This window comes from Bubalus bubalis, chromosome 3 (genome assembly GCF_019923935.1).
Source record: "Bubalus bubalis isolate 160015118507 breed Murrah chromosome 3, NDDB_SH_1, whole genome shotgun sequence".
Taxonomy (NCBI): Eukaryota; Metazoa; Chordata; class Mammalia; order Artiodactyla; family Bovidae; genus Bubalus; species Bubalus bubalis.
The window spans coordinates 17,965,086-17,983,471 of NC_059159.1; the positions used below are offsets into that span (position 1 = coordinate 17,965,086).

At 53.6% G+C, this 18,386-nt stretch overlaps 1 protein-coding gene across 4 annotated transcripts in view; it reads left to right on the forward strand.

Annotated features, from left to right (window-relative positions):
* PLEKHM1 (pleckstrin homology and RUN domain containing M1) overlaps positions 1-18,386 on the forward strand; it is a 57,800-nt gene that overhangs the window by 37,004 nt on the left and 2,410 nt on the right. For 3 of the 4 annotated variants that reach the window (XM_006062241.3, XM_006062242.3, XM_044938870.1), the window contains 6 exons: positions 645-906; positions 4,174-5,094; positions 7,538-7,683; positions 11,024-11,217; positions 16,895-16,958; positions 17,698-17,855. In XM_006062241.3, the coding sequence (XP_006062303.2) occupies positions 645-906; positions 4,174-5,094; positions 7,538-7,683; positions 11,024-11,217; positions 16,895-16,958; positions 17,698-17,855 (1,745 nt within the window). The remainder of the gene's footprint in view (positions 1-644; positions 907-4,173; positions 5,095-7,537; positions 7,684-11,023; positions 11,218-16,894; positions 16,959-17,697; positions 17,856-18,386) is intronic. The other variant, XR_003107756.2, reaches the window with a different exon arrangement.

An 18,386-nucleotide genomic window follows, 5' to 3' on the forward strand; every position in this document is an offset into this window, starting at 1 on the left:
TCATAAAATTTCATTTATACATATTCAAAATGGGCGAACCTAAGGAAACAGAGGGGGTTTCCCAAGTGGTGCAGGGGTAAAGAATCTGTCTGCAATGCAGAGACATAAGAAAGGTGAGTTTGATCCCTGGGTTAGGAAGATCCCCTGGAGGAGGAAATGGCAAGCCACTCCAGTGTTCTTGCCTGGAGAATCCCATGGACAGAGGAGCCTGCCAGGCTACAGTCCATAGGGTCACAAAGAGCTGGACCCGACTGAGTCCTCACACATGGAAACAGAAAGTAGATTATTGATTGCCTAGAACTGGAGTGGTTGAGGGGAAACCGGGAGTGGCTGCTGATGGGGCTTCCTTATGGAACAATGAAAATGTTCTAAACATAGATTGTGCTGATGGTTGCACAACTCCATGAATATGCTAAAACTACCGAATTACACACTTTTTTTTGTTGTTGTTCACATCATGCTAGATCTTAGTTCCCCAATCAGGGATGGAACCCACTCCCCCTGGGCAGGAGTCGTAAGCACTGGACTGCCAGGGAAGTCCCTGAATTATACACTTTAAATGGTTTAATTTTATGGTGTGAATAGTGTCTCAATAAAGGTGTTTTTAAAAACAAACAAACCTGCCTTTCCTTCTTTCCCAATAGAAAAGCAAGAGTTGGATCTCAGAAGATGACTTCTACCGGCCTCCCCGGGAACAGCCCAGAGACAGTCCTTCTGATGCCGCCACAGCTTCTCCCAGAGGGATTCCCGAGTCAAGGCCTGGCCTCCTCCTGCAAGAACCACGACGAAGCTGCTCCATGGAGGCCTTAGACAAAGCTTGCGCGCCTTCCCCAGGAAGCGGGAGAAGCAGGGACGCGCCGGCGCCGGAGCACAGGAGCTTCAGGGTGGTGCATCGCCGGCAGATGGGTAGGCGGCTCCGCGGGCTTCCGGTGCCGCGCTGCGCATGAGCAGTGCCTTTCGAAGAGCAGTTCTTTTGCGTTACTGATTGGGTGGTATCTTCTCCCAAGAAAAACCTCATCCCAAAATGTAATAAGGAGCACCCTTGCAGAGTAATTCAGGAAGGCATTTCGGGAAGAGTGCTGTATTTTCTCATAAAATCTTTTTTTTTATTTTTATTGGAATATAGTTGATTTACTATGCCGTGTTAGTTTCAGATGTACCGCAAAGTGAATCAGCCACACAGATACATCCACTCTCAAAATCTTAAGAAAGTAATGCTCAAAACTGCCTGCAGAGTACACGAATACTGTTTCATACACGAGAATGGAAAATAGCTTTCCTGAAACTCTCCTATAAATCTTAATGATTATCCATAAGATTATATGTGAGATACATAAGATAATCTTAGGAGTATGACCCCAGAAGGAAAGAAGGCTCAGATGTTTCAGCTGCTCCTCCCTAAGGCCCTTCTCGCAGATGGTTTATTTAGCAGCTCTGGTGGGGTTTTTCAGATCTGTAGTTTGTTCAGTGTCCTCTGTGTGCAGTTCACAAGGAGGCCAGCTCGACCTCCACACCCTATGAAATTCCGTAAAGCATTAAACAACCATAACCTAATTTTTCTGTAACCCTCAGAAACAAACAAATGTGCAAGTGTGTGCTAGGGTCAATCTGTTTGTCGCCTCATTCTCTGTTTGCAGTGACCCAGCAGCAATGGCACCCCACTCCAGTGCTCTTGCCTGGAAAATTCCACGGACGGAGGAGCCCGGTAGGCTGCGGTCCATGGGGCCGCTAGGAGTCGGACACTAAGAGTCGGACTGAGCAACTTCACTTTCACTTTTCACTTTCATGCATTGGAGAAGGAAATGGCAACCCACTCCAGTGTTCTTGCCTGGAGAATCCCAGGGAAGGGGGAGCCTGGTGGGCTGCCGTCTATGGGGTCGCACAGAGTCAGACACGACTGAAGCGACTTAGCAGCAGCAGCAGCAGCGGAGGATGCTGGCTGGGTTTCTGGGGCCCTGGTTCAGGGAGTCTGGGCACAGCCCTGGTTTCCATGCCACCTCCTGTTAGGTTTTTCTTTCAGCACATGTGATGGTTACAACCATACCAGAGAAGGTGTGCTTTATGCCTGCATCATCAGGTACCCGGAAGGATAGGAAGACCCTACACAATGATTTGAAATCTCTAAGGCTAGTTCAAGCTGGGAGAGAGAATTGTGTGTCCTTTGGACCCCCTTGTTCAGGAAGATGGCTAGCCCCCAGGGATCAGGGAGCCTTGGGCTGTGTGTGGTAGACACACTTCCTACTCAACAGATACTTATTGGGCACCTGCGATGTGCCAGGTACTATTCTAGGTGCTGGGGACACAACAGGAAACCAGGCCAGGTCCTTATCTTCATAGGAGTTGTATTCTAGTGTGAGAGACAGGAAATAAGCAGATGAACAAGTAAACATATAGTGGGGCGGGTGATCATTCCTGTGGGGAATAGTAAACTGGGGAGGTGGGCAGGGTACTATGTCATAAAGGATGGCCAGGGCAGGGACTTCCCTCATGGTCCAATGGTTAGGACGCCACACTTTCACTGCTGGGGCCCACATTTAATCCCTGTTCAGGGAATGAAGATCCTGCAAGCTGCACAGCACGGCCAGAAAGTAAATAAATAAATAAAGGCTGGCCAAGGAAGGCCTCACAAATTAGGTGACATTTGAGGAGACTGGAAAGGTGGGGAGAGAGGCACAAGGCGATCGTTGTAGGGAAGGGGGTGGCTAGAGATGAGGTCAGAGTGATGGGGGGCCTCGTGGGCCACAGTAAGGACGTTGGCTTTTGCTCTGAGAGAGACGTGATCTGACTTGGGGGACTCTCCAGGGGAGTCATCCTGGCTCATTTCTTGAGGGGCTTCAGGGGGGCATAGACCAGTCAGGAGGCCACAGCCATAAGCCCGGCCAGAAATGATGGTGGACCAAGCCCCTGTGATAGTGGTGGAGGCGGTGAGAAGTGGAGAAAGGCTCTGGATATACCAAGAGGATTTGCTGATAGATTAGATGTGGGGTGTGAAAGGAAAAAAAAAAAATCAAGGATAGCTCCCAAGTTTTTAGCCCAAGCATCTGGGAGGATGAAGTTTGCCATTTTACTAGACGAAGAACATCAGGAGAGAAGTGGGTTTGGAGTGGGAGAATCAGGAACACATTTTTGGACGTGTCAACTTTGAGAAGCCTATTAGACATACACGGAGCAGATGGAGATCAGAATCTAAAGCTCAAGGGCGAGGTCCAGGCTGGAGATGAAAACTGAGGAGTTGTTGGCATAAAGCCCCAAGACCAGGGAAGATCAGCTAGGAAAAGTGGGTATTAGTAGAGAAGAGAACCAGGGCCAAGCCCAGGGCCTCCATGAAGAGGCCAGTGAGAGGAGGGAGCATCCAGGAGACAGGAGAGGGGGGCCAGTGATGGCAGAGAAGACCCCAGGAAAGGGGGGCTCTGCTGTGTGCAGTGATGCTGATGGGCCAGGCCAGATGGGGACCAACGACTAGCCTTAGGACTTGGCAACAATGAGGGCCTGGTAGCCTTGCCAAGGGCAGATTCTGTGGACTCGGGACAGAAGGCTGCTCGGAGGACGTTCAAGAAAGAATAGAAGGAGGGGGTCCCAGAGACATTCCCACACCTCCTCAGGGGGGTTTCTGTAAAGGGGACAGAGACCCAGGGTGGTAATTAGAGATGCGAGTAGAGTCGAGAGATATTTTTAATGCTGGGAGAAATAACAGCGAGTTTGTGAGCTGATGGGAATGATCCAGGAGAGAGGGAGAAGACAGTGACGCAGAAGGGGCAGAAAAGATTGCTGGAGAGACGTCCTTGTCCTTGAGTAGGCGGGGTGGTGCTGGGGGGACCCCTGCACAATTGCACAGATGGGAGGCTGGCCTCAGACAGAAGCACAGTCAGTTCATCCCCAGCGACGGGACTCAGAGTGTGGGTGCAGATGCTGGAAGGGGAGGGTGTAGTGACACGCACACGGAGGTGATTGTTGAAGTGCTTTTCTTTTCTCAGTGAAATTCAAGAACACAGTCATCAGCTGGGGTGAGGGTAGGAGGGAGGCTCTCAAAATACGTTCCTATCCAGCCGGCGGTGGCCTATGTTCTCCGGGTGGTCACGGAGTCCACACCCACGACAGGACTCGGGCCCCAGAGATTATCCAGGGTGGCGAAGGGGCAGGCCTATCATCTAAAATGCCTCTTTCTGCCTGCAGGGCTGTCCAACCCATTCCGGGGACTCCTGAAGCTGGGCACAGTGGAGCGGCGGGGGGCCATGGGAATCTGGAAGGAATACTTCTGCGAGCTCTCCCCGCTGGAGTTGCGCCTCTTCCTGAGCGGCAAGGAGCGCACCTGCGTGGAGACCTGCTCACTGCTGCGCTGTGAGTCCGTGGGGCCGGCCCACAGCGACGGCCGCTTCGAGCTGCTCTTCTCCGGCAAGAAGCTGACCCTGCGCGCCTCGTCCCGGGATGAAGCCGAGGACTGGCTGGACCGGGTGCGCGAGGTGCTGCAGAAGTGCCGGCCGCTACAGGAGGACGACTGGGTGACCATCCAGTACCCGGAGGAGCCCGAGGACCCCCCAGAGGTCCCCCAGGGTGGCCACCCAGCCCCCTCGGACCTGCACATAGAGGCTGAAACCCCCCAGGGCCCGCAGTTCAACTGGTCCTTCTCCCAGGTGCCTGAGCCCGACGCTATCAAAGAGTCCCTTCTCTACCTGTACACGGACCGCACGTGGATGCCCTACATCTTCTCCCTGTCCTTGGAGTCCCTCAAGTGCTTCCGCGTGAGAAACAACGAGAAGATGTTAAGTGACAGCCACGGGGTCGAGACCATCCGCGATATCCTGCCTGACACGAGCCTCGGGGGCCCAGCCTTCTTCAAAATCATTACGGCCAAGGCCATCCTGAAGCTGCAGGCCGGGAATGCCGAGGAGGCCGCCCTGTGGAGGGAGGTGCTACGCAAGGTCCTGGCGTCCTACCTGGAGACGGCTGAGGAGGCGGTGACCCTCGGCGGCAGTCTGGATGAAAGCTGTCAGGAGGTGCTGAAGTTCGCCACGCGGGAGAACGGCTTCCTGCTGCAGTACCTGGTGGCCATCCCCACAGAGAAAGGCCTCGACTCCCAGGGCTGCTTCTGTGCAGGTGCTGACTCCCTGTCCCCCCACCTCCAGCCTGCCCGCACTGGGGTTCCTCCTGCTCTAGGCTCTGCACTCCTTCCTGCTCCCCACAGGCACCCCCATACTGCCTTGGGGATGTTGCAGCAAATTAGGCTGTTCCATGATCATATTATATTCTTCTGGAGCCAGGGCTTCAAATATTTTTGCAAGCTTTTACAAGTGTGCACAGGTATTTAATTACAAAAATAGGCTCATACTACTTGCTGGCCAACAGAACTTTCTGTGACGATGACAATGTTCTAGACTCTGTGCCATCCAGTAGCGTAGCTACAAGCCACGTGTGGCTACTGCATATTTCGTGTGGCTTCCTGGTGTGGAAGGAACTGAATTTTCATTTGGCTTTAATAATGTGTGTGTGTGCATGCTCAGTCGTGTCTGACTCTTTGCAGTCCCGTGGACTGCAACCCGCCAGGCTCCTCTGTCCATGGAATTTTCCAGGCAAGAATATTGGAGTGGGGTGCCATTTCCTCCTCCAGGGCATCTTCTCGACCCAGGGGCTTCTTCGACCCCATGGCTCCTGGGTCTCCCGCATTGGCAGGCAGATTCTTTACCACTGAGCCACCTGGGAAATCCTTTTTAATAATATATTTAAATGGGCACCTGTGGCTTGTGGCCACGATTTTAGACAGCTCAGCTATATCTGTTGTTCTGCAGCTTGGCTTTAATCCAGTTAGGAATATGTTATGCACACTCTTCTACGTCAGTACATCTGCTCTGTCATTAGCATGATCAGATCCAGTCCTCCCATGCCAGGCACTGGGCCAGATGCTTTCTTTGGATTGTCTCATTTAATCCTGACAACAACCCCGTTGGGATTTGTCTCTATTTATAGCTGAGGAAACTGAGTCACAGGACTGGTGAGTACCTGTCCCAGGTTCACACAGCGAGCGATGGTGGAGCCGGAAGAGGACTCAGTGGCCCCAGAACCTGTGCTCTTAGCCAGGCACACACACGGCCTCTCCAGTCCCGTGCTTTCAAGGCTGCATGATACTCCCTTGCTCACATCCCATTTCTAGGTCTTCTCCTCAATCCAGACACCCATTTCCTTCAGCCTGGGCCCTTCAGCTGAACTGTGAGGAGGTGGCCCTGCTGCACGGGGAGACGCAGCTGTGCGCCGTCTAGGAGCCGTCCCGTTGGGGTGGAGCATGTGGGACTGGAGGGGAAAGCCTGCTTCAAGCATCTGAAGGAAGTGGTCTGTGGTTGGTCCCCCTCCTCCTTCCACCCCCGGAGGATGGAGAAGCTATGCAGAGCAGAGCTTCTTGCAGAAAAAAGTCTTCAAGCCCCTGTTCACCCTTTGCCCTCCTCCCCCACCTGCCAGCTCCTAACACGCACACTTTGCCCTTTAACCCACGGGCTCCAGGTTCAGAGAGGAGGCCAGGCCCCCAGGGCTAGGAGGAGGGCTTCCGCACTGGGGCTGTGGATGCTAGCAGGCAGCTTTCCCCACACCTGCCACCATTATCCCTCCTACCCCCGCCAGCCCCGAGCCAGCCAGACTGAAACTGGGGAGCTTGGGCCTTCTTTCTGCCCACAGAGCTCTGTGGCCAGGCCACCAGCCTCTGACATCTGGCTTGTATCTCATAGTTTACTTTCAAAACCTCACTTAAACTTTGTAATAACCCCACAAAGTAGCAAATAGTAGCTGAATTGGAGCCTTGCAAAAATTCAGTGAGGGTCAGAATGAGACAGCGCATACACCAAAGAATCAGCCCTTCTAGTCTCCAAGAGGCTGAAGGGATACCCCCTAGCCCTGTAGGAGGCAGGGCCTGTGCTCAGGATTTGAGCCCTGCCTCTGGTGCCCTGGGCACACCCTACTTTGATCCCCTCTGCACCCTGCTTTGGGGGGCTCCAGCAGAGGGACTGAAGCTGGGCCCTGTGCCCCATCCCAAGGTAACAGGCCCTGGCTTCAGGCCATGTCCACCACCTCTATGTCCAGCCCCATGTCCCCAGCTCCTTGCCAAGACTTTGACTCCCTGCTTCCATTTCTGGGCCCCGGTGGAGGGGTGAGCTTAGCGGAGGCTGTGATTGGTGGACAAGCCATGGAAACATTGAACAGAGGCAGTTAGGAATAAGAGAACTCAGGCTCTGCTCCAACCTGACCCAAACTTGACTCCAGCTGTGCACCCATTCGTGGTGTGAGTGGGCAGGTTTCCTAACCTCTCTGTGCATCAGTTTCTTCAGCTGGGAAACAGTGACAATAATTCTTACAGTGTTTTGTCGTATAGATTAATTACCAGAGTTGATTCTGATTGGTGGGAATATGAATGGCGGTTGTTTTTATCTTCATGCTCTCCTTTCTAATCTGGCTGCATTCCCTAGCTAGCAGGCCCTTTGCCTCGGCGGCTCCTGTGTTGCTCAGGAGCTGACTGTGGCCCCACTGCTGCTCACCCTCCCCCTGTTCCTCTCCGCAGGCTGCTCGCGGCAGATCGGCTTCTCATTTGTGCGACCCAAGCTCTGTGCCTTCTCTGGCCTCTATTACTGTGACATCTGCCATCAAGACGATGTCTCAGTGATCCCGGCCAGGATCATCCACAACTGGGACCTCACCAAGCGCCTGGTAAGTCTTGAGCCCAGCCTGTCATAGCCATACAGCGCTGCTGAGTGACAGAGAAGGGGTCGCTCCTCTTTGCTGCTGCCATTCATATGTTTGGGGGAGTTTGGCTCTAGAGAAGCCAGGGTCACTAGTTTAGGCTCCATGATGTGGGGGAGCTGACCAAGAAAGTAATTTGGTGCTGGTCTACAGCCCCTGGGCAGAGCTCTGTCCATGCCTGCCTTGGTCCTCAGGTGGGAATCAGGATGGTTCACTGCAGCTCCCCATGGGCACAGATAAAACTGCTTAGAGCGCCAGCATAGATAGATAGGCAGAAATGATAGAATAGGTTAGATATAGAGGATGGATGGATGGGTTAGGTGGGTAGTTGCATGCATGGGTTGAGGGGTGGCTTGGTGGATGGATATGAATGGATGGATGGTAGATATGTGGATGGATGTATAGATGGGTGGATGGATGAATGTAGATGGGTAGATGATGGATGGATGGATGATGGATGGATGGATAATGGATGGATGAATGGGCCAGCCAGCTGGTACACTTCCCCCTGGGAGCAGTCAACCTTTTCCAGGCATACAAGCGTCTACTTTTTGTTACTTTTGGAATCATTCTGGGCTTATATGCTTTATAACATGTTTGTTCAGTTAGTATTACATCTTAGATACTTTTTGATGTTCACCAAATGCTTTTAAATATGATGTATTCTGCAGTCTTTCAGATTTTCCTCTTCTTCAGCTGAGCTTATCTACTTACATAGCTGTGTTACCCTGAGCAAACTCTTCTGCTTCCCGTTTCCTTGTCCATGCTGCTGCTGCTAAGTCGCTTCAGTCGTGTCTGACTCTGTGCGACCCCATAGACAGCAGCCCACCAGGCTCCGTGTCCGTGAAGGGGGGTTAATTACAGTGTCTGTCTCCGGGCAGTGAGGACTAAAGGAAACAGAACCCACCAGTCGCTTAGATGGTGCCCCTTCCCTTTCCTAAGGCCTCACCTTCTGCCCCTAATTCATTCGGTCAGGGTCTGCCTCAAGAGGTGTGGACTCGGCTTTCTCCCAAAGGCACAGATTTCTGTTAAGACAAGACACAGACACAGAGGAAGTAGCTGTTTACTTCTCTCAAGACCCAGGCCTGGCAGCCATGCTGTCTCCTCATATGTCCCCATCAGAGCCGAGAGAACGTAATTCTCGGAACCTGTACCACCCTGGCCTCCACCCCCTGGGGATGAAAAACATCTGTTACCTTCACTTTGGTTCTCTTTCTCTTTTTTTGGCCATGTTGCATATGGGATCTTAGTTTCCCCACCAGGGATCAAACCGGCACCCCCTGCATTGGAAGCACAGAATCTTCACCACTGGACCACATTAGCTTAGAGAAGTCCCAATATTAGCTTCACTTTTGCTTTTTTACTGGTTACCTCATTCTCACCCCTGCCCTCGGTGTTATGTATTTAATTAACTACATGGAGAAAATTAAACCTCAAGATGACCACAAATACAAAGAACCCTCTGGTCATAAAACACCCTCACCATTTACAACATCCGGATGCCCCTGTTGAGCCATCTCCCTATTCACTGCTGTAATTTTGGTGCCACTTCCTTTTTCCAACTAGAAAATTCTAACAATTCCCTCAGCATACCTAAGGTCAGGAAGCATCCAGCTCTCTCAAAGATGCCAGACCTGGGAAAGAGAGGAAGGTTCAGAATAGGAAGTGGCAGGCTGGCAGGTTAGGGGCCCCTTGTCCACTGTCTGGCTGACCCACTTGTGCAAGGCCTGTCTGGCACTTGGCAGGATGTCAGCCCGAGCCTGGGGCTTCTCCCTTTGTCTGTCTCCTCCACACCCGTGGGGGAGAAACAGTCCCAGGAGAGCTCAAAGCTCATGCCTGTCTGTGTACTTGGCAGTTTTCAGCACGCATTCCTGCATGTTATTTCATCTGGGCCTCACCCTAAGCCTGGGGCTGAGTTGTGGGATGGGCTGGGCAACAGCAGTCTGACCTGAGTCACTGACTCACCAGGCCTTTGCCAGTGGGATGCCTGTCGGCTGGGGGCTGGTTCCTCGGGGCTCTGGGAAATGGGGAAAGGTGGAGATACCAGTGAGGTGAGAAATGCTGGTTGAAGCCGGAAGAGCAGCCCTGGCCTAACAGTCTCCTCTGGCCCTGGCCCATCCCCTGGGGCCAGCGGACAGACGCCTGGACCACACAGGCACCCACAGAATCTGATGGCAACTCCCATTCACTGAGAAGCTGCTTACCTGGATTTTCTTTTAATCTAAACTCAATCCCATGCAGTAGGTGCTTGTATTTCCCCCATTTTACAGATGAGGAAACTGAATCACAGAGAGGTTAAGTAAGTTTCTTGAGGTCATACAGTTGAGAAGGGGTGGAGCCAGGATCCAAAGTCGGACTAAGCACTGCAGGGTGGTTGATGGTGGAGAACACCTCAGCTCCTCCATCCTTATCCTCCCCAAAGAGACTGCAGGGGAAGGGGCTTCTCTTTGTAAGTGAGGCGGCCAAGGGTGCAGAGACAGCACTCAGTTCACACCTGGGCTCTGCTTTCTTTCTGTTGGCTTGGATCAGTCACTTTAGCTCCTCTGAGTCTCAGTTTCCATATCTGTAAAATGGGGATGATGACACCTTCCCCTCTGGGTTGTTGTGAGGATGAAGAAAGGATGCGGTCAAGGTCCTTAGCCCAGTGTCTGGCAAATAATAGGCGCTCAGTAGTTGGTGTTAGGGTCAGGGCTGAGTAGAACCTTCCACGTCTATCAAGTGGGAGAAACCCAGATCGAGCACTCAGCTCCACGTGGAGACTTGGAGGGAGGCCCTGCCCTGGTTGGTGCTGTTAGTGAGGACGGAAGAAGCTCGGGAAACCCCTGGTTAAGCTGTATCTGATCCATGGTTTCCTGTGGTTGGAGCCTGACTCAGATCGGTCACCTGGTTCCTGAGTCGGCCCAGGGTAGTGTCTGTTTCCTTTCGGCAGAAAAGTGGGGGCAGGGGCAGGGAGGCCAGGAAATAGTGGGAAGGATCTGTGAGGCCCAGGGGGAGAGGCGTGTGGACCCTCCTTCCTGTCCCCGCGTGGTCAGGGAGGGGCAGCCACTGGTGCCAAAGGGGAAAGAGCAGGTTTGGAAGCCAGATCAACTGGGTTCAAATCCTGACTTATCTGAGCCGTGGGCCTTGGCCAAGTCACTTCCTCTCTCTGAACCTCAGTTTCCTCATCTGTAAAATGAAGATGGTGCCGCTTCCCTTGGCAGGTGGCTGGAGGGGTGAGTGAGGGAGTAGGTGGCCCAGTGCCTGGCGACCTCAGGCGCTCACAAAATGGCCCTCCTGTCTCACCCTCACCGCCCGGTGGTGTCCTCAGGTCTGCAGGCAGGCCCTGAAGTTCCTGACACAGATCCGGGCCCAGCCCCTCATCAACCTGCAGCTGGTGAATGCGTCGCTGTACGAGCACGTGGAGCAGATGCGCCTCATCGGGAGGAGCCGGGAGCAGCTGAAGCTGCTGGGGGACTATCTGGGCCTGTGCCGGAGCGGAGCCCTGAAGGAGCTGAGCAAGAGGTGAGCGCCCAGACCCGGGGACAGACACACAGACACACAGAGACACACACATACACAGACAGAGAGACAGAGAGAGACACACACACAGACAGACAGACACAGACACACACACACAGAGACACACAGACACAAAGAGACACACAGAGACACACACATACACAGACAGAGAGAGAGACACACACACACACACAGACACAGAGACACACACACAGACAGAGACACACAGACACACAGACAGAGAGAGAGACACACACACACACACACAGAGATAGACAGACACAAAGAGACACACAGAGACACACACACACACAGAGACACACACATACACAGACAGAGAGAGAGACACACACACAGAGACACAGACACAAAGAGACACACAGAGACACACACATACACAGACAGAGACAGAAACACACACACAGAGACACACACACACACAGACACAAAGACACACACAGACACACACATACACAGAGAGAGACACACACAGACACTGAGAGAGACACACACACAGAGACACACACACACAGAGACACAGAGATACACATATACACAGACAGAGAGAGACACACACACATACACAGAGACACACAGACCCACACACAGACACACACAGAGACACACACACACACAGATAGACATACACAGAGATAGAGACACACACACAAAGAGAGACACACACACAGACACAGAGACAGAGAGAGATACACAGACAGACAGACAGACAGAGAGACACACACACACCACAGACAGACAGACACACACACATACAAAGAGACACAGAGAGAAACACACACACACACACAGACACACAGACACACATACAGATACAGATACACACATGAACACAGGGACACACACACAGAGACAGAGAGAGAAACACACACACACAGATACACAGAGACACACACACACAGAGACACACATACACATACACAGATACACACACAGAGATACAGATACACACATACACACACACACAGGGACCCAGACACATACACACATCTAAGAGTGGCTTGTTCAGTGCCTGGACACAGGGACACACACACGCACACACATATACTACACACAGGGTCAGTGCACAAGCAACTTCTTGGGAGAAATGCCAGGGCTGGGTGGAGGACTCCCTCTCTGCATTTAGGAGTGGCTTTTATTTGTGCGTGTAATGCCTTCATTCATTTGACAAGTGCTTATTGAAAATGCGCTCAGTGCCCGGCGAGGGGTGTGGGGCCCAGGACTGAGCACAGTGGACTTGGATCCTGCCCTCTGGAGGGCACGGCAGGGAGCAGGGCAGCGGCTACCCCCAGGAGTGAGGGCGGAGGAGAGAGCAGGACGCCCTGGAAGTACAGCGGAATCGGGGGTCTGACCCATATTGGAGGGCACTGATGGGGGAGGGGGCTTCCTAGAGGAACTGGCCTCCAGTGTGAGACCTTCGAAATGAGTGGGAAAGAGGGGATTTGCAGGAAAGAGTGTTCCAGACAGAAGTAGTGATGTGCATGGGCTGTGGATGAAGGCCCCGTGTGCGGACAGAACAGGGAGAAATTTCCGGGCAGTGAGAAGGAAAGTGGGGATGTGTGAGAGGAGGCCCAAGACGCGAGAGGGGCTGGTCTCCTGGCTCCCCAGGGCCCCACCAGCCCTCCGCCCCACAGCGGCTTGGCTCTGCCACCCTGGCAGCAGCTCTTCCCAAATCCTTGCAAGAGGACAAGGTTGGGCCAGGACTCTCAGGATGCCCTGCACAGAGCTTCTTGGTGCCCAGTGCCTGGGGGACTTTCAGTGCTCAGCTGGGGGTAGGGGGTGACACCTTCTGTCCTATGCTGTCCTGGGGCCCTGGGAGGACAGACCTCGGATGGACGAGCCTGTGCCTGCTGCCCAGCTAGGCTTCCTTGCTGGTTTCTGGGGACTTGGAGCAGCTCACAAGCCCCTCCATGTTCCCCGTGCAGCCACTCCTCCCGACAGGGCTGGCGCAGACACCCTGTCTGCTGGGCTCCCCTGCTCAGCCCTGGTCCCTGCCCTCCCAGGGCTGCTCTGCACTGGGGAGATGCTGTGGGGAGCCCTCTCTTAGGCAAAGCACAGAGGCTGGCCCCTCACAGGCTCTCAGAGCAGCTGGCTGATCCCTGGTCTCTGCAGGGCCTGGAAGAGCAGAAAGCCTTCTGGGGGCCACCATGAGGGACCCAGATGGCTGCTTCTGGGGAGGCTATTGCTGTCTCCATCATCAGTGGGTCCTCACTCCCATCCTTTCTGAGATTCCAGGACCCAGGGCCCCAGAGTCTGCCCTCCTGCCCCCGTCCAGGGTGGTGAAATCTCAGGTCAGGTGGGAACTTGTGACCCTCTCCGGTTCAGGGATGTCTGCAGACCTGAGTAGACCAGCTGCCTGTAGGGCAGGTCCTGAGTGCCAGCCTCACTTGCCCATCCCTACCCTGCTGAGATTGGTCAGCAGCCTTACTGGCCTGTCCAGGTTGCCCTGTCTGGAAACTGGGAGCAGTCTTGCCTCTTTCTCTCTGGTTGCTGTTTCCAGCCTTCATGAAAGCAGGGCCAGGCCTGCAGAAGTCCCATTTTCAGAAGCAGCATAGGGTGAAGAAAGAGCTCAGGAGCAGCCTTCACCTGCCCCCAGACTTGCTGTGTGACTCAAGGAAGTGGCTTCACTTCTCCGAGCCTCGGTTTTCTTGTCTGTAAAATGGGCCAGTGATCCCCATGTTCATGTGGCCTGCCAGAGTTGTGGTGAGGGCCACATGAGGGGCCCAGTGTCTAGGGAGGGACAGAGACAGGGGAACAGATGGCCCTGGGTCAGGGAGGCGTGTGCTGTGAGGGAAGGAGGCAGGGTGCAGAGAGCCAGGGAGCTTCTTGGAGGAGGTGGCATCAGCTGAAGATTGGTGGAGTTTTCTTTCTCCTTTTAAAAAGAAAAAAAATGCTTTTCTTCTTTACAAAGGTAGTATTCAAATAGTATTAAAGGGAGCCAAGCAGAAACCTGGGGTCGCCCTTCTCCAGTCTGGCTGTCATCAGTACACTGTAAGAGCTTCCAGATCCCACTCTGTCCTCACTCACTGGAGAGCGGAGTTGCCCCAACACAAACGGCATCGCCCATGTGGTGAACCAGGGTTTAGTGAAAAAACCAGAGGAAGCCTGGACTGGATTTTCCGGAGGGAACCCATGGCTGTGGGGGGTTGGGGAGTAGAGGGGGAGTAGAGGGGGAGCGTGGCTTGCCAGGACCTTTGCAGGGCTCAGCGCAGCCAGACTGGGTACAGGGGCTAGACCTCGAAGACCCTCTGTGCCACCACAAAGGCCTAGGATTTTATTCTGCTGGCAGCCGAAGCTGTTGAGGAGTTTTGAGCATGGGATGGTCACACTCCCATGAAGACCAGTTTGGCAGCAGTGGGGCGTGGGGGCTGGTGTGGTAACTGGCACAGGAGATGAGGAGGCCTGGACTCAGGTGGTTGGGGTGGAGGCTGAGAGGACAGGAAGGGTTGAGGAGAAACCGGCAGATCTTGGGATCTTTCTCTCAGGGGGCTGCGCTGACCTCCCCTCCACAGCAACTGGAGGGCCTCACTGAGGGCCTCACAAGCCCAGGGTAGGTGGCCTGGCTGGCTCCTTGAGCTTCCACGACTCTGAGCAGAGAGTAGATGACAGAGAAGACTCTCCATCCAAACAGGCCCCACCCTTCCTGCCGGCTCAGGAACAGCCTGTGCGCCCCCTCTGCCCCTCCCCCTGCATTTTCCTGGTGATAAACGGCAGCTTCCTGTTCCCAGAAAGCTGGAAGTTTACCGGGGAGACCGGCATGTTGCACTGAGTGGCCACTTGGCAGCACAGCGTGGGCTGCCTGGTGGAGCTCGCCATCTCGGCCCTGGGTGGGGTTCCTCCTAGAACTGGGGCCGTGCCCTGGGGTGGGCACAGTCAAGCACCCGCTCCAGATGCTGTGGGGCTGGGCACCTTCCTGCCTCCAGATGTCCGGAGCACCCTGGGGCAGGCTCCCGCGCATCCTCAGACCGGGGAATTCTCACCCCAGCCCCACTACCACACAGACACACAGCAAGGCCAGGCGGGAATTTTTTGCAGGTGTTTCCTGTCCATCTCTCAGGATGTAACCCTTGGGATCTCTGCCATTGGTGAGGTGGACACTAGAGCCAGGCTGGTGGCAGCTGAGCCCTGGTCCTCTGCCCCCCACCCCCACCTCTGAAATGGGATCTGTGCACTCAGGAGCCTCACCTCCTCTCCCAGAGCGCCAAAACCAGATGCTTAAATGTCTGTCCTAAGCTAGACCAGGGGCTACAATAGGAAGGCAGAAGCCACGCCTGGTGCACTTCTGTCCCCAGCACCGCCCCTGGTGCGCGATGGCGGCAGTAATGACAATAGCTATTAGCAGCCTGTAGACTCGCCTGGGAGAGAAGGACGCAGGCTCTGGAGCCAGACTGCTGCTTTCAGACTCCAGCTGTGCCTCTTTCTAGCTGTGTGACCACAGGCAAGTTCTTTAACTTCTCTGTGCCTCCATTTCCTCTTCTCAAAATGAGGGTTATAATAGCGTCAACCTCACAGGATTCTTGTGAGAATTAAATGAATTAATATATATCAAGCTTTTAGTCCAGTTCCTGGCTCCAAGCATTAGCTTTCATCATCCTCCTCATCATTATTTTTTAAATAGACTTTTTAAAATATCTTAAAAATTTTTTTCAACTTTATTGAGTATAATTTACAAAGTTGTAAGATATTTATAGTATTTTTGTAATGATTTGATATATGATTGATTATTCTGTGAATAGAGAAGGCAATGGCACCCCACTCCAGTACTCTTGCCTGGAAAATCCCATGGATGGAGGAGCCTGGAAGGCTGCAGTCCATGGGGTCGCTGAGGGTCAGACACGACTGAGCGACTTCACTTTCACTTTTCACTTTCATGCACTGGATAAGGAAATGGCAACCCACTCCAGTGTTCTTGCCTGGAGAATCCCAGGGACGGGGAAGACTGGTGGGCTGCCGTCTATGGGGTCACACAGAGTCGGACACGACTGAAGTGACTTAGCAATAGCAATTCTGTGAAAGACTTCCTCCCATCTTATTAATTCACACATCCATCATCCTCACATATTTTATATATATTATATATATATATATATGTATATATGAACAGTGAAAGTGTTAGTCACTCAGTCGTGCCCAACTCTTTGTGTCCTTAAGGACTGTAACCCACCAGACTCCTCTGTCCATGGAATTCTCCAGGCAGGAATACTGGAGTGGGTTGCCATTTCCTCCTCCCGGGGTTCTTCCCGACCCAGGGATTGAACTTGCATCTCCTGCATTGCAGGCAGATTCTGTACCATCTGAGCAACCTGTATAGTGTGTGTGTGTGAGAGAGAGAAAACATTTGAGTTCTGCTCTTAAATTTCAATTATACAATACAATGCTATCAACTATGGTTAATAATTATTCATTTACTATGTACAAGGCACTGTGCCAAATGCTTTAAATAAATTATTTAATCCCGAAAAGAGTTCTCTTGCTCAGGTGAGGAAACCCGAGGTTCAGAGGTTAAGGAACTTGCCCAAGGTCCTGGCAGCTGGGCACCTGGAGTCCGGGTCCCGAGCCCAGGCTGGAGCTGTTTCTCCCTGCTTAGCGGTGCTGAGGGAATGAACGCAAACACAGGTGGGCCCAGATTCCTTCTGAGGAGCCTCTTGTCTTGTCTTTGAAGGCTCAACCACAGGAATTATCTCTTGGAGTCGCCTCACAAGTACAGTGTCGCCGACCTCCAGCAGGTGAGAATGCCACCCCTGAGGTGTGTGTTAGTCACTCAGTCAGGTCCGACTCTTTGCGACCCTGTGGACTGTAGCCTGCCAGGCTCTCTGTCCATAGGGTCGCAAAGAGTCCAGGCAAGAATACGAGAGTGGGTTGCCATTCCCTTCTCCAGGGGATCTTCCCGACACAGGGATGGGACCCGTGTCTCCTGCATTGCAAGCAGATTCTTTACCGTCTGAGTCACCAGGGAAGCCCAGAGGAACCTAATTCCTAGAAACTTATTCCTGGAGAAATCAGAAAGGGAGATGTTGGGGCAGGGGCTGCTGGCTGCAGTTTACTGAGGCAAGACGTCCCATCTTCAGCCTTTCAGCAGCTCAGAATGGATGTCCGGCCATCCACGCTTCCTGGGGCAGTAACTGAGCCCTCCGTCCCGCTGGGACAGGCAGGCACCACAGCCAAGCCCAGGATCACAGGGCTCAGCTGCCTTCCAGGCTGCGAGGGCGTAGGGAGGGTGAGGGTTTGGGACATTCCCTTCCTCGAGGGAGGGGACAGTGGATTCCTCTGTGCGCAGGGACTGCACGCCTGCATGGCTCGGCCTCACTCGGAGAGGTTTGCTTGCCCAAGTGGAAGGAAACTCCTCTTGGGGTAGGAATGCTCCAGGCAGGGTGCCAGGAGGAGCAGCAGGCCACGTTCTGCAGACGGCCTCGGGCATGGCACGGCCTCTCAGAAGGCCTGGCGGCCGGCACTTGCCCTCCACAGATCGCGGATGGGGTGTACGAAGGCTTCCTCAAGGCCCTGATCGAGTTTGCCTCCCAGCACGTCTACCACTGTGACCTGTGCACCCAGCGCGGCTTCATTTGCCAGATCTGCCACCACCATGACATCATCTTTCCCTTTGAGTTTGACACCACAGTCAGGTATGCAGACGCCATGCCGGCCACCCTGCCCCACCACCCCCACCCCTGGGTGGGGGCAAGTCCCAGGTGCCACTGCGAGGGGGACAGGCCAAGCCCGCACAGGACTCCCTGCCTCCCCCGAGCCACCCGTCTTCCTAGGGAAGAGGTAGCTGCTGCCCTTTGAGTTGCGTGGGGAGGACCTCACTTTTGTCCTCTGCAAACAGGTGGAGGAGGGGCTGGGTGAGTTACTGGCCTGGAGTGCTGGCACAAGGCCGGGCACAAAGTGGGCACCTGGTGGGCAGTACCTGCCACTGCCTCTGCCCCGTAACGATCGTCCCCAGTCATCACTCATTATCAGAAGCCTCTAAATGGAAAGAGGCCTCCATCAAACTTCCATTCCAACCCATGTGGGAGTGGAAAACTGAGCCAGTGGGAGCATCCGTTCATTTTCAGCAGGTGTCCCCAGACCCAAACTCGACCCCCCCCGAACAGACCTGGGGCTGAGTTTTTTTAAACCGTAGAGTGTTTGGAACACAGGCAAGGAATCAGTGA